General features: G+C 39.3%; 1 protein-coding gene across 4 annotated transcripts in view; it reads left to right on the forward strand.

The window, feature by feature from the left end:
* DAB2IP (DAB2 interacting protein) overlaps window positions 1-15,274 on the forward strand; it is a 921,554-nt gene that overhangs the window by 395,068 nt on the left and 511,212 nt on the right. Inside the window, exon 1 of one of the 4 annotated variants that reach the window (XM_053695576.1) lies at window positions 473-649. The exons of the other annotated variants lie outside the window; for them this stretch is intronic. Within the exon in view, the coding sequence (XP_053551551.1) occupies window positions 489-649 (161 nt within the window). The 5' untranslated portion in view covers window positions 473-488. Of the gene's footprint in view, window positions 1-472; window positions 650-15,274 lie in introns of those variants that run through there. 4 annotated transcript variants of the gene reach the window in all.

Genomic DNA, 15,274 nt, shown 5'->3' on the forward strand with positions numbered 1-15,274 from the left:
GTGTATAGTGAGTAAAAACTGATTTTGTACATTGCAAGAGCTCTTTCCAAAGAATTTGTCTGTGGTGTTATAACCAAAGAGTATGGCCATGTTTTTTTCTTTATTTATAACCTATTGATAAATCACTTTATAGCTTGCAAAATCCATTACCAAGAGAAACTGAAATCCCTTTTGAGAAAAGATCAAAAGTCGCAAGTGCTTAAAAGGCTTGGCATTTTGCTGTGCTTTTATGCAGCATTCTTACAGTTTTTATAAATGGACATAGCTAGAATATAGTTTTGTTTAAACTAGATTAATGGTTAACACATATCAAAGTTCAATATTACTTTTGAATTTGGAATGAGGAACAATTTTGGGAATTGTGGGGTTTACTATGTCGGTAGTTTTAAGGGAAATAGTAGCACAATTGTGCTATATTATGTGTAGCCTTTAACTTCTGAAGCCCCACTTAGCAAGGTGTTCTTCAGATCCAAGCAGCTTGTTAGGTAATGGATTTATCAGGGAGAACGAGAAAGGAGAGCGCTCTGCAGATGTTTCCACCAAGAGCAGCTCTCTCCCTCCTTGCAGAGTTAACATCTGCAGGACGTAAAGTCACTGGGGCGCCCTGTCTGGTCCAGGAACGTTCAATGTCACATGCAAAGAAGTCTTGGTGAGTTATTCTCACTATTGTTATAGTGAGATTAGGCCCTTGCTTGGCAGAGAGATATGGCTGTAGTCAGGGCTGGATCTATATCATATGAAAGAGTGTAAAATGTGTGTAATCTCATTACTGCTCCCTATTAATACATTTATTGTTATAAGTCCCTCATCTCCTCTCCTTGCACTGGGCATGTAAACAAGCACTACCATGCCATAGTGCCCACCAGCACCCACAAGATCTGCCACTGGCATTGTAGTGCTTTATACTGGCCAAAGGGTTAATACATCACTTGTTCCAGTTGCCCTTAATTCACTGCAATCTTTTTCCAATCATCAGTGTTTCTTATGTTTGAAATCTAACACAGGGTCACTGTGCTGTTGTCACAATCTGTATTCAGTTTAACAACAAAGAAACTTACTGTTTTCTTTACGCCCACTTGCCGGAGCCTCATAAAAGATTAATGCCATTTTAATAAATACAAATTCAAGGGAAAAGTGGTACAGGCAGCATTGCTCGCTTTATAGACATGTTCAATTCAATTCCAGTGTCATCTGTCCCTTTATTCTTTGTTTCACGTAACATCTACTCTGTGGTTGGTCGAGTTTAGCTTGGCAAAGCATTTCCCTAAAGGCCAATAATGTATCACTCACTGCTGGTACTAATTTATCTGTGTGACACCGAATCTTGTCATTTATGTGATGTTACATTAGAAAGAAATGCTTTTATTTCATCATTTTCTGCATTTTTTGGAATCTTTCAATTAGATTTTCTAGCAATATATGCAGTGCCTTAGTGTATAATTATCACCATCAAGAACAAAAAGTTGTGGGTTATTTTACAAAGTTTGTAAACTGGATTATTGAGACATTTCAAAATATAAAAGGGATTTTGGAAATTTACATTGCAACCACCTCTCAAATGTTTCATCCCCCCTTTAAAATGGTTGGTGATGTGAGAGAAACATAGGGCTGTTTGGGGGATAGATGAAGCCCTGAGTTTGGTTATACTCAGCCCTGATTCTTAGCTTCCCTTGTGTAGACTGATAGATTCTTGCCTCCTGTGCAAATAGAGTCTAATATATGTTTGTATGAGAAGATAAAGTGTGTGTGTGTATCGGTATATGTGTATTTCTGTGTGTGCATATATGTGTATGTTTGTGTCTGCTTCTGTGTGTGTGTATATGTGTGTTGGTTGTGTATGTGTGCAGGTATGGGTATGTGTGTCTTATTCTGTGTATGTTTGTGTATGTGTGTTTTGGTTGTGTGTGTGCATGTATGGATATGTGTGTCTGATTCTGTGTGTGTTGGAGTGTGTGTGTTGGTTGTGTGTATGTATAGGTATGTGTGTCTGATTCTGTGTGTGTTGGGTGTGTGTGTGTGTGTAGGTATGGGTATGTGTGTCTGATTCTGTGTGTGTTAATTGTGTGTGTGTGCATGTATGGGTATGTGTGTCTGATTGTGTGTGTGTGTTGGGGGGTGTATGTGTGCAGGTATGGGTATGTGTGTCTTATTCTCTGTGTTGGTGTATGTGTGTTTTGGTTGTGTGTGTGCATGTATGTGTGTCTGATTCTGTGTGTGTGTTGGTTGTGTATATTTCTGTGTGTGTTGGGTGTGTGTGCATGTGTGCAGGTATGGGAATGTGTGTCTGATTCTGTGTGTGTTGGTGTGTTCGGTGTGTATGTATGTGTGTGCAGGTATGGATAAATGTGTCTGATTCTGTGTGTGTTGGCGTGTGTGTGTGTTGGTTGTGTCTATGGCCTCTAGTTATCAAGCCGTCAACCGCAAATACGCTGGAATTCCGCAGCGTATTTGTGGCGAGGCTGATTCGCCATAGTTATCAAGCCCTAAAGTAGAATATAGTGACGTAACCTACGATCTGCCGGACTCAGTCCGACACAGATCGATGGTTACGTCACTACAGATGTTCCGAACCAAGTTCGGCACAATCTGACTACTTTTGGTAGTTATCAAACTACTAGCAGGTACGCTCGCCACTATTCCGGGCCAGCGTACTTGGATTTCAATCCGCCGCCCTGGAGGCGGCGGATCGCATAGGAATCAATGGGAGTCTGACCATAGCGAAAGCTTATGTACGCCGCTGCCCGATATCTCATTGACTTATTAACCCCTATCCTGCGGATCCCGGACCCCGCTGCAACTAAATAAATTGTTTAACCCCTGCCGCCACCTATATTAAAGTTATTAACCCCTATCCTGCCCCCCTATACCGCCGCCACCTATATTAAAATTATTAACTCCTAAACCTAAGTCTAACACTAACCCTAACCCCCCCTAACTTAAATATTAATTAAATAAATCTAAATAATATTACTCGTATTAACTAAATTAATCCTATTTAAAACTAAATACTTACCTGTAAAATAAACCCTAAGATAGCTACAATATAACTAATAATTTTATTGTAGCTATTTTAGGATTTATTTTTATTTTACAGGCAACTTTGTATTTATTTTAACTAGGTACAATAGCTATTAAATAGTTAATAACTATTTAATAGCTACCTAGCTAAAATACTTACAAAATTACCTGTAAAATAAATCCTAACCTAAGTTACAATTAAACCTAACACTACACTATCATTAAAAAAATTAAATAAATTACCTACAATTACCTAAAATTAAATTAAATAAACTAAACTATAGTACAAAAAAACCCTAAAATTACAGAAAATAAAAAAGAATTACAAGAAGTTTAAACTAATTACACCAAATCTAAGCCCCCTAATAAAATAATAAAGCCCACCAAAATAAAAAAATGTCCTACCCTATTCTAAATTACAAAGTAATCAGCTCTTTTACCAGCCCTTAAAAGGGCTTTTTGCGGGGCATTGGCCCAAAGTAATCAGCTCTTTTACCTGTAAAAAAAATACAACCCCCCCAACATTAAAACCCACCACCCACATACCCCTACTCTGACCCACCCAAAACCCCCTTAAAAAAACCTAACACTAACCCCCTGAAGATCACCCTACCCAGAGCCGTCTTCACCCAACCAGGCCGAAATCTTCATCCAAGGTGCGCAGAGGAGGTCCTCCATCCAGCAGAAGTCTTCATCCAGGCGGCGTCTTCAATCTTCATCGCCATCTTCAAAGGAGCCGACATGGAGCTATCCTCTTCAACCGACGACTGAACGACGAATGAAGGTTCCTTTAAGGGACGTCATCCAAGATGGCGTCCCTCGAATCCCGATTGGCTGATAGGATTCCATCAGCCAATCGGAATTAAGGTAGGAAAAATCTAATTGGCTGGTTGAATCAGCCAATCAGATTGAAGTTCAATCCGATTGGCTGATCCAATCAGCCAATCGGATTGAGCTTGCATTCTATTGGCTGTTCCGATCAACCAATAGAATGTGAGCTCAATCCGATTGGCTGTTTAGGGGGTAAAACAGTGTAGTTTAGTGTGGGTGCTTAGTGACAGGCTATCAAAAAAGCTGCAAAGAAGCCGATGAGCAGCAAGATCGATGACTGTTAGTTAACAACAGTCCGCTGCTCATCACTCTGTACTTGGTGCGCGGCTTCTTGACAGATTTTTTGATAACTTTGGCGAACGTTTTCAGGTCCGCGGCGGTGATGGTAGGCGAGATTAGGCGAGCATATTGGGCCTGTGAATGCAGATAAGTAGACGGCTTCATAACTAGAGACCTATGTGTGTGCATGTATGGGTATGTGTGTTTGATTCTCTGTGTGTGTGTACGTTGGTTATATATATTTCTGTGTGTGTGCGCGCTTGTATGGGTATGTGTGTGTCTGATTCTGTGTGTGTATGTGTGTGTTGGTTGTGTGTGTGTGCAGGTATGGGTATGTGTGTCTGATTCTGTGTGTGTTGGTTGTGTGTGCATGTATAGGTATGTGTGTCTGATTATGTGTGTGTGTGTTGGTTTTATATATTGGTATGTGTGTGTCTGATTCTGTGTGTGTGTGTGTGTATGTTGGTTGCATATATTTATGTGTGTGCTTGTATGGGTATGTGTGTCTGACTCTGTGTGTGTGTGTGTTTGTTGGTTGTATATATTTCTGTGTGTGTGTGTGTGCTTGTATGGGTATGTGTGTGTCTGATTCTGTGTGTGTGTGTGTATGTTGGTTGTATATATTTCTGTGTGTGTGTGTGTGCTTGTATGGGTATGTGTGTGTCTGATTCTGTGTGTGTGTGTGTATGTTGGTTGTATATATTTATGTGTGTGTGCGCGCTTGTATGGGTATGTGTGTGTGTGTGTGGATTGTATATATTTATGTGTGTGTGCGCGCTTGTATGGGTATGTGTGTGTATGTGGATTGTATATATTTATGTGTGTGTGCGCGCTTGTATGGGTATGTGTGTGTGTGTGTGTGTGTGTATGTGGATTGTATATATTTATGTGTGTGTGCGCGCTTGTATGGGTATGTGTGTGTGTGTGTGTGTGTATGTGGATTGTATATATTTATGTGTGTGTGCGCGCTTGTATGGGTATGTGTGTACATTGAAGTGGAACAGTTACTGTATTAACACGTTTATCATGACCAAACTCAAGATCTGTTTTGATTTCAAGAGGTTTATCCAAAATAAATAAACAAAATAATAATAAAAAAAAAATAGCAGAGAACTTTTTGGCAGAAATGCTGCTCTGTAACTGCAGTAATCCAGCAGTAACTAGTTACTTTGAACAGCTGCACTATACGTCTCAGCATGCCATATGCAGATTTATATTCAGATGCCTGAATCTGTAGCAACATCCTTTGGAAGGTGAGATCAGAATGTGTGTGAGCGATTCCATTTCCTTTTAAACCTGATATGATTTTCACATATATCAATGGAATAAACATAGTTGAGGGTTGAGTTGTTTGTTATTTCTTCTACAAGATACGACGAGTCCACGGATTTCATCCTTACTTGTGGGATATTAACCTCCTACCAACAGGAAGCGACAAAGAGCAAACAAAGCTTTTATAAATCACCTCTTTAATCCCCAAAACCTTCCTTTTTTCTAGGGAAAAAGGAAGGTTTTAGGGATTAAAGCGGTGATTTATACAAGCTTTGTTTGTCTGAAAGGTAAGAAGACGTCATGAGCTGTCTAGCAGAAGCGTTGTGGAAATGAGAGCATTATAAAACTATAATTAATTGCTATTGCGTCTAATAAATATGGGCACATGTCAGGTTATATAGACTAGATAAGGACTGATTTGCAGAGGAGCTTACCTTAAGCCGTCATGTGATGTCGTTTCATCTGTCTCTTCCTCTGGGATCCCAGTCCGGAATCTCTGTCTTTTGTAAGCTCATTCTACTTCTAGACCTCAGTAAGCAATTACATGGAAGGCAATAACCCAGTATGTATTGGGCAGCATGCACTGCACAGGTGATGGGCACGTTATCCAGTGCTCACAAATTACTGCTATGTCAGTCTTATTTCTAAAATAAAAGATGCATAGCCATCTGTCTGTTCAGCTGTTACACAGTACAATAGCATAACAAACAAAAGCATGATAAAAAGACAATGCAAAAGCACATACGGGTAACATTTATCATGCTGCGGGTGCCTTCAGGCTCACTGGAAACAAAAGGTTTAGAAGCAGCGGTCATAAGACCGCTGCTCCTTAACTCATACTCCACCTCTGAGGTGGCGGACAGCAATCATTGACACCCCCTGCTAGCGGCCAATTGACTGTGAATGTGCAGGGGGCGGCATTGCACAAGCAATTCTCTAGAAATGCTTTTGCAATGTTAAATGCAGACAGTGTACGCCGTCGGCATTTAGCGATGCCGGTGGACATGATCTGCTACAGCGGATCATGTCCGTCCGACAGTTAATAAATCTACCCCTTAGTCTGAATTACAAATGATTAGAGATTGTTTTTTTATCATGTTACAGCCATCAGCCAATCACAAAATGCACATACATTTGTGATGTACATCTTGCACATGCTCAGTAGTAGCCGGTGCCTCAGAGAGTGTGCAACTACAAATGGGATAAAACTGTTGAATAAAATGACACTGCACAGGTCACATGACTAATGATAGACCTGTTGTCTCATACCAAAATTTTCTCATACTCAGATTGGTGGATAGCAGTGGATGAGTTATTGTGCTGCCCTAGGCACTGATAAGTCTGCTACTCCCAACGTTCAGCCTTGTTTGCCTCATACAGTTCTTATTTTTTCCTTAACCCCTTAAGGAATCATATAAAAAAAAAATTAAACTTTTTCACAATTTTAGGTTTCTTACTGAAATTATTTACAAACAGCTTGTGCAATCATGGCACAAATGGTTATAAATGCTTCTCTGGGATCCCCTTTGTTCAGAAATAGCAGACATATGGCTTTGGCATTGCTTTTTGGTAATAAGAAGAATGCAGCTGCACACCACACTTGTATTATGCCTAGCAGTAAAGGGGTTAATTAGGTAGCTTGTAGGGTTAATTTTAGCTTTAGTGTAGAGATCAGCCTACTCCCTGACCCCCTCAAACAGCACTCTTCCCTCCCCGCCTCACAATTGTCACCGCCATCTAAAGTACTGGCAGAAAGTCTGCCAGTACTAAAATAAAAGGCTTTTTTTTATATATTATTTTTTTAAATATATTTGCTGCAGTGTAGGTTTCCCCCTAACCCCCCAACCTCCCTGATCCCCCCCAAAAAAGCTCTCTATCCCTCCCCCCTCTACCTATTTGCTGTCATATTAGGTACTGGCAGCTGTTTGCCAGTATCCAGTTTGCTGCAAATTTGGCTATTTTTCATAACAAATAAATAAAAGATCTATTTTTTCTGTTGTGTAGTTGCCTCCCCTCTATACCCTCCCCCCTCCGCCTTCCAAATCCCTTTCCATTAATGGATCCCACGTAGGATCCCCCTCATTGCCCCTACTCTCTCCTCCCTCCTTTCCCCTCAATGACGCAGTTTAAAAAAAAAAAAAAAACTATTATTCCCTGTAGCGTAGCAGAGCAGTCCCACCCACTCCCGCCCTCCTCCCACCTCCTCCAGCGATGGGCCGCCCACCCACCTCCCTCCTTAACCACCCACCAAAGATTGGCACCACCGCTGTCTGTGGCCCTCTCTGCAACGGTAACTCTGCAAATCTATTTCTGCAGTGCCTTACTTGTGGCACATGCAGAAATAGCACAATTTCGCTATTGTGAGCGAGATTGCGGCAGAGAGAAGCCCAGGACTGCAGTGACGTATAGGGTACGTCGCTGGTGCTTAAGGGCATAACGACCAGCATCGTACAGGGTACAGCGCTGGTAGTTAAGGGGTTAAAGGGACAGTAAACAACTTGAGATTTGTATATAAAATGTTTAGTTATATGTATTATATGAAACTTTTTTGCAATGTTTTCATTATTAATTTTCCCCCTTTTCCTGTAATTTAGCTCTAATTCTCAGACCTTGAAATACACCTGCTGACTTATCAAGTTTAACCCTGCTACATATATGTCCCTAATTGGCTTAATAATGATTGCAAAAAACTCACTTTATACTAACTTTTTGGCAGCATTGAGCCTTATTGTCTGAGGACTAAAGCCCGGATTGGCTCCTTCACATAAGGCGAATGCTGTGTGGAAAACATACAACTAGCAAAATATAAGCTGCGCTTCTTTGCACAGAGTAAAGAGTAAATCTGATGGATATTCAAATGTTCAAAACATACAATGTTGGTATGTAAGGAAAAAGCAAGATTTCCAAATCAGAGCTAAATAGATCTAAGTGAACATTTATTATATACAGGGAGTGCAGAATTATTAGGCAAGTTGTATTTTTGAGGATTAATTTTATTATTGAACAACAACCATGTTCTCAATGAACCCAAAAAAACTCATTAATATCAAAGCTGAATAGTTTTGGAAGTAGTTTTTAGTTTGTTTTTAGTTATAGCTATTTTAGGGGGATATCTGTGTGTGCAGGTGACTATTACTGTGCATAATTATTAGGCAACTTAACAAAAAACAAATATATGCCCATTTCAATTATTTATTTTTACCAGTGAAACCAATATAACATCTCAACATTCACAAATATACTTTTCTGACATTCAAAAACAGAACAAAAACAAATCAGTGACCAAAATAGCCACCTTTCTTTGCAAGGACACTCAAAAGCCTGCCATCCATGGATTCTGTCAGTGTTTTGATCTGTTCACCATCAACATTGCGTGCAGCAGCAACCACAGCCTCCCAGACACTGTTCAGAGAGGTGTACTGTTTTCCCTCCTTGTAAATCTCACATTTGATGATGGACCACAGGTTCTCAATGGGGTTCAGATCAGGTGAACAAGGAGGCCATGTCATTAGATTTTCTTCTTTTATACCCTTTCTTGCCAGCCACGCTGTGGAGTACTTGGACGCGTGTGATGGAGCATTGTCCTGCATGAAAATCATGTTTTTCTTGAAGGATGCAGACTTCTTCCTGTACCACTGCTTGAAGAAGGTGTCTTCCAGAAACTGGCAGTAGGACTGGGAGTTGAGCTTGACTCCATCCTCAACCCGAAAAGGCCCCACAAGCTCATCTTTGATGATACCAGCCCAAACCAGTACTCCACCTCCACCTTGCTGGCGTCTGAGTCGGACTGGAGCTCTCTGCCCTTTACCAATCCAGCCACGGGCCCATCCATCTGGCCCATCAAGACTCACTCTCATTTCATCAGTCCATAAAACCTTAGAAAAATCAGTCTTGAGATATTTCTTGGCCCAGTCTTGACGTTTCAGCTTGTGTGTCTTGTTCAGTGGTGGTTGTCTTTCAGCCTTTCTTACCTTGGCCATGTCTCTGAGTATTGCACACCTTGTGCTTTTGGGCACTCCAGTGATGTTACAGCTCTGAAATATGGCCAAACTGGTGGCAAGTGGCATCTTGGCAGCTGCACGCTTGACTTTTCTCAGTTCATGGGCAGTTATTTTGCGCCTTGGTTTTTCCACATGCTTCTTGCGACCCTGTTGACTATTTTGAATGAAACGCTTGATTGTTCGATGATCACGCTTCAGAAGCTTTGCAATTTTAATAGTGCTGCATCCCTCTGCAAGATATCTCACTATTTTTGACTTTTCTGAGCCTCTCAAGTCCTTCTTTTGACCTATTTTGCCAAAGGAAAGGAAGTTGCCTAATAATTATGCACACCTGATATAGGGTGTTGATGTCATTAGACCACACCCCTTCTCATTACAGAGATGCACATCACCTAATATGCTTAATTGGTAGTAGGCTTTCGAGCTTATGCAGCTTGGAGTAAGACAACATGCATAAAGAGGATGATGTGGTCAAAATATTCATTTGCCTAATAATTCTGCACTCCCTGTATATGTATAGATATTCGAAACATCAAATAACAGTTTTAACACTTATCTGGAATAAGTAAAATACTTCCCAGGTGTGGTTGGTAAATCGGTGGGTGCTGCTCTCAAAAGGACAACCAGGGCTGTGCTCCTGATATAACAATACACTGCAAGGACAAGAAAAGAAAGAGAGCGCAACCCACTCTAAGGGTAAAAATGTTTTAATATAACACGCAATGCAAGAAGTGCTAGTAATGCACGTACAGAATATAAAATCAAACAGGCACAATCATATCACCACAGTCCGGTTTGTCAGTATCAGCGTGTGTCTCAATGTTTCAGCAGTCCGTGATCACCTTCCTACACTCTCCGGAAAAGTTTCAGGGTCTCACGGTACTAGCAGGACCGTAGCTGAATCAGGCAGTTTCTGACTGGGGTAGATTGAAGTGCGTATACCTCTACACGTTTCGTCAAGCTCCGGCTTAACTTTCTCAAGAGGATATATTAAATTCCAAAAGTCTGTGGTTTTTAAATGTTCAAGGAAAAGCGCGCCCCTAGCATCTCAACTTCTCATTGGGCTGACGCTTCCCTTTGTGATTGGCTTAATGTCCAGACAACTCCCATATAAAATGGACCAATAGGAGCAGTCCATTCACGTCATTTGAATTTTAAATTAGTAGATTTTTCTGACAAATTTAAAAATTCAGTTCAATTTTCCAGACCTGTGTATCATGTGACACTGGGATAATCAGTGTCACATGATACACAGGTCTGGAAAATTGAACTGAATTTTTAAATTTGTCAGAAAAATCTACTAATTTAAAATTCAAATGACGTGAATGGACTGCTCCTATTGGTCCATTTTATATGGGAGTTGTCTGGACATTAAGCCAATCACAAAGGGAAGCGTCAGCCCAATGAGAAGTTGAGATGCTAGGGGCGCGCTTTTCCTTGAACATTTAAAAACCACAGACTTTTGGAATTTAATATATCCTCTTGAGAAAGTTAAGCCGGAGCTTGACGAAACGCGTAGAGGTATACGCACTTCAATCTACCACAGTCAGAAACTGCCTGATTCAGCTACGGTCCTGCTAGTACCGTGAGACCCTGAAACTTTTCCGGAGAGTGTAGGAAGGTGATCACAGACTGCTGAAACATCGAGACACACGCTGATACTGACAAACCGGACTGTGGTGATATGATTGTGCCTGTTTGATTTTATATTCTGTACGTGCATTACTAGCACTTCTTGCATTGCGTGTTATATTAAAACATTTTTACCCTTAGAGTGGGTTGCGCTCTCTTTCTTTTCTTGTCCTTGGAATGCTGTGTGGAGTTTGGCTATTGATAAACAATTGCAGTACAAATTATGTTATTGAGTTTGTAAAACATTTAGACTTGGCTGATATGTTATTCTATTGCAACATAACAGCAATGTCTTGTAATTACAATGGGGTCGGTTTATGAAGCAGCGAATGCTGCTTCCGACCCACTCCGCTTCAGGTAGACCGCTGCTCCTTAACTCGTCCACCCACTCTGAGGTGGCGGACAGAAATCAACTTGATCGGATACGATCGGTTTGATTGACCCCCCTGCGTGAATCTCCAGGGGGCGGCATTGCACCAGCAGTTCACCAAAACCGCTAGCGCAATGATAAATGCTGATATCGTATGCTGTTGGCTTTTATCGATGTGCGGCGGACATGATACGATACAGTGTATCATGTCCGCCCGCACCTTAATAAATTGACCCCACAATGTTTCTGTCCCTTTAAAGATACTGCGTTGTGTATAGCTGCACCATTTACAGCTGATCATTTGTAATCGAATTGGCTCTTGTGGTAACCCATTGGCCCTGTTTGGATGTAACACAACAATTGTTCCCTTTAAAAGACAAAAGGCTGTTTGCGCCCTGAGCATCTCTGTAGACGACATCAGGTGACAAATGCTGATCACCGCTGTCTCCTGACTGGTATATTTCTGTTGTTTTCCAAAACATTACGCTTGTTTATCTTAGAAAGTTACTTACCACAATTACGCTTCTGTAATCTCTCCTAGTGCTAATACTGATGCTGCTCCGATTACACTGTGGTCACATGACCACAGTGCTAGTGGTGTCGTCTAGTCAAAATTTATGATTCAGATAGGGCATGCAATTTTAAACAACTTTCCAAATTACTTTTATCATCAAATTTACTTTGTTCTTTTGGTATTCTTAGTTGAAAGCTAAACCTGGGTTGGCTCATATGCTAATTTCTAAGCCCTTGAGGGCCACCTCTTATCTCAGTGCATTTTGAAAATTTTCCACAGCTAGACAGTGCTAGTTTATGTGTGCAATATAGATACCATTGTGCTCAATCCCATGGAGCTATTTATGATTCTGAACCGATTGGCTAAAATGCAAGTCCGTCAAAATATCTGAGATAAGGGGGGCAGGGGTCTGCAGAGGCTTAGATACAAGTTAATCACAGAGGTAAAAAGTGTATTATTATTATTATTATTTATTAGCATAGCGCCGCCAAATTCCATAGCGCTGTACTAGTATAACTGTGTTGGTTATGCAAAACTGGGGAATGGGTAATAAAATGATTATCTATCTCTTTAAACAATAACAATTCTTATGTAGACAGTCCCTTTAAATTGACCAGAGGAAACGCATCTGACTGTAACATCAAATATTACAGCCCCCCCCCCAAGTGTCAATGCAACTGTGATTAGATGAGGCAAACTGTATAAATTACTGGCTGATGACCTTTACAGTGGATAATCTGTATTGGGAAGAACATGTAAGACACAAAGAGTTATATTTTAGGTTTTATTACATCAGTGGACATTAACCCTTTCCTTGCTGTCTGTGTAAAAAAACAACAACCTTTAAAGGTAGTTTTTACCTTGAGATCAGTGTCTCTCACATAGGGGTGTGCCCTAATTATATGAATGTGTAGGTGATGTATACATTAAAAATCCTTATTTCAAAATTGTATAAAATTAATAAATTAAATATTGAAATAAAGATATGTAGTAAAAAAGTATTGTTTAATAGCATTAAAAAAATGTAACAACATTGTTCTGCAAAAAATAGATCTTGTCAAATTTGTTGTATTTAAGTTGTGCTGCAGAGTTACAATTTGTACTGTAGTAATTAAACTTGCGCTGCACATCCAAAAACCTCTGTGAAAATTGTATTCATAATAGGAAATACAAAGTGTATGATTTTCCTAAGTGTAAAGTTCCCTACCTCTACTCAGAGCTGCACAGGGGTCTGTTTTTATAGCGGAAATTTCTTCCCCAGGTCTGCAGGGCTGGACTGGGAATAAAAAGCAGCCCTGGAAAATTTGAAGACCAGCCCTATTTTCTGTTGACTCAGTATAATGCGCAAGCCCCATTTTTCTCAAAGGGGTTTACTGGGATACTCCTTCCCCAATATTTTGTTTCAGAATTATATTATATTAGTTTGTATGGGAAAAAAGTTGCCAGATTGTTAAATGCACTCTAAAGCCCAGTTGCATCCATTAATAACCTCTTTAAATTGTAGCTTTCCAGACCCAGCTGCTGCAGCCCACTGGGAAATCTCCTGGTATCCTGGTAAGCCAATCCGGCCTTGCAGGTCTGGCGTACTCTAGAAACATTTCCAAACAAAATGGTGGTGAAATTGTGTCAAAATACTTTATTTTAGTATGTTTACGTGTGTGTTGTGCATAAGGCTATCCTAAGTTAACAGTATCATGAAATATGGGTAGACTTGATGGGACATGCATAAGGCTATACTAAGTAATAAGTAACATGTAATATGTGTAGACTTGATGGGACATACATAAGGCTATACTAAGTAATAAGTAACATGTAATGTGTAGACTTGATAGGACATGCATAAGGCTATACTAAGTAATAAGTAACAATAATATGTGTAGACTTGATGGGACATACATAAGGCTATACTAAGTAATAAGTAACATGTAATATGTGTAGACTTGATGGGACATGCATAAGGTTATACTAAGTAATAAGTAACATATGTATAGACTTGATGGGACATACATAAGGTTATACTAAGTAATAAGTAACATGTAATATGTGTAGACTTGATGGTAGATACATAAGGCTATACTAAGTAATAAGTAACATGTAATATGTGTAGACTTGATGGTACATGCATAAGGCTATACTAAGTAATAAGTAACATGTAATATGTGTAGACTTGATGGGAGATACATAAGGCTATACTAAGTAATAAGTAACATGTAATATGTGTAGACTTGATGGGACATACATAAGGTTATACTAAGTAATAAGTAACATGTAATGTGTAGACTTGATAGGACATGCATAAGGTTATACTAAGTAATAAGTAACATATGTATAGACTTGATGGGACATACATAAGGTTATACTAAGTAATAAGTAACATGTAATATGTGTAGACTTGATGGGAGATACATAAGGCTATACTAAGTAATAAGTAACATGTAATATGGGTAGATTGATGGGACATACATAAGGTTATACTAAGTAATAAGTAACATGTAATATGTGTAGACTTGATGGGACATACATAAGGTTATACTAAGTAATAAGTAACATGTAATATGTATAGACTTGATGGGACATACATAAGGTTATACTAAGTAATAAGTAACATGAAATATGTGTAGACTTGATGTGACATACATAAGGCTATACTAAGTAATAAGTAACATGTAATATGGGTAGATTGATGGGACATACATAAGGCTATACTAAGTAATAAGAAACATGTAATATGTATAGACTTGATGGGACATGCATAAGGCTATACTAAGTAATAAGTAACATGTAATATGTGTAGACTTGATGGGACATACATAAGGTTATACTAAGTAATAAGTAACATGTAATATGTGTAGACTTGATGGGACATACATAAGGTTATACTAAGTAATAAGTAACATGTAATATGTATAGACTTGATGGGACATACATAAGGTTATACTAAGTAATAAGTAACATGTAATATGTGTAGACTTGATGTGACATACATAAGGCTATACTAAGTAATAAGTAACATGTAATATGGGTAGACTTGATGGGACATACATAAGGTTATACTAAGTAATAAGTAACATGTAATATGGGTAGACTTGATGGAACATGCATAAGGCTATCCTAAGTAATAAGCAACATGTAATATGGGTAGACTTGATGGGACATGCATAAGGCTATACTAAGTAATAAGTAACATGTAATATGTGTAGACTTGATGGGACATGCATAAGGCTATGCTAAGTAATAAGTAACATGTAATATGTGTAGACTTGATGGGACATGCATAAGGCTATACTAAGTAATAAGTAACATGTAATATGGGTAGACTTGATGGGACATGCATAAGGCTATGCTAAGCAAACAGTA

This window comes from Bombina bombina, chromosome 12 (genome assembly GCF_027579735.1).
Source record: "Bombina bombina isolate aBomBom1 chromosome 12, aBomBom1.pri, whole genome shotgun sequence".
NCBI classification, from domain to species: domain Eukaryota; kingdom Metazoa; phylum Chordata; class Amphibia; order Anura; family Bombinatoridae; genus Bombina; species Bombina bombina.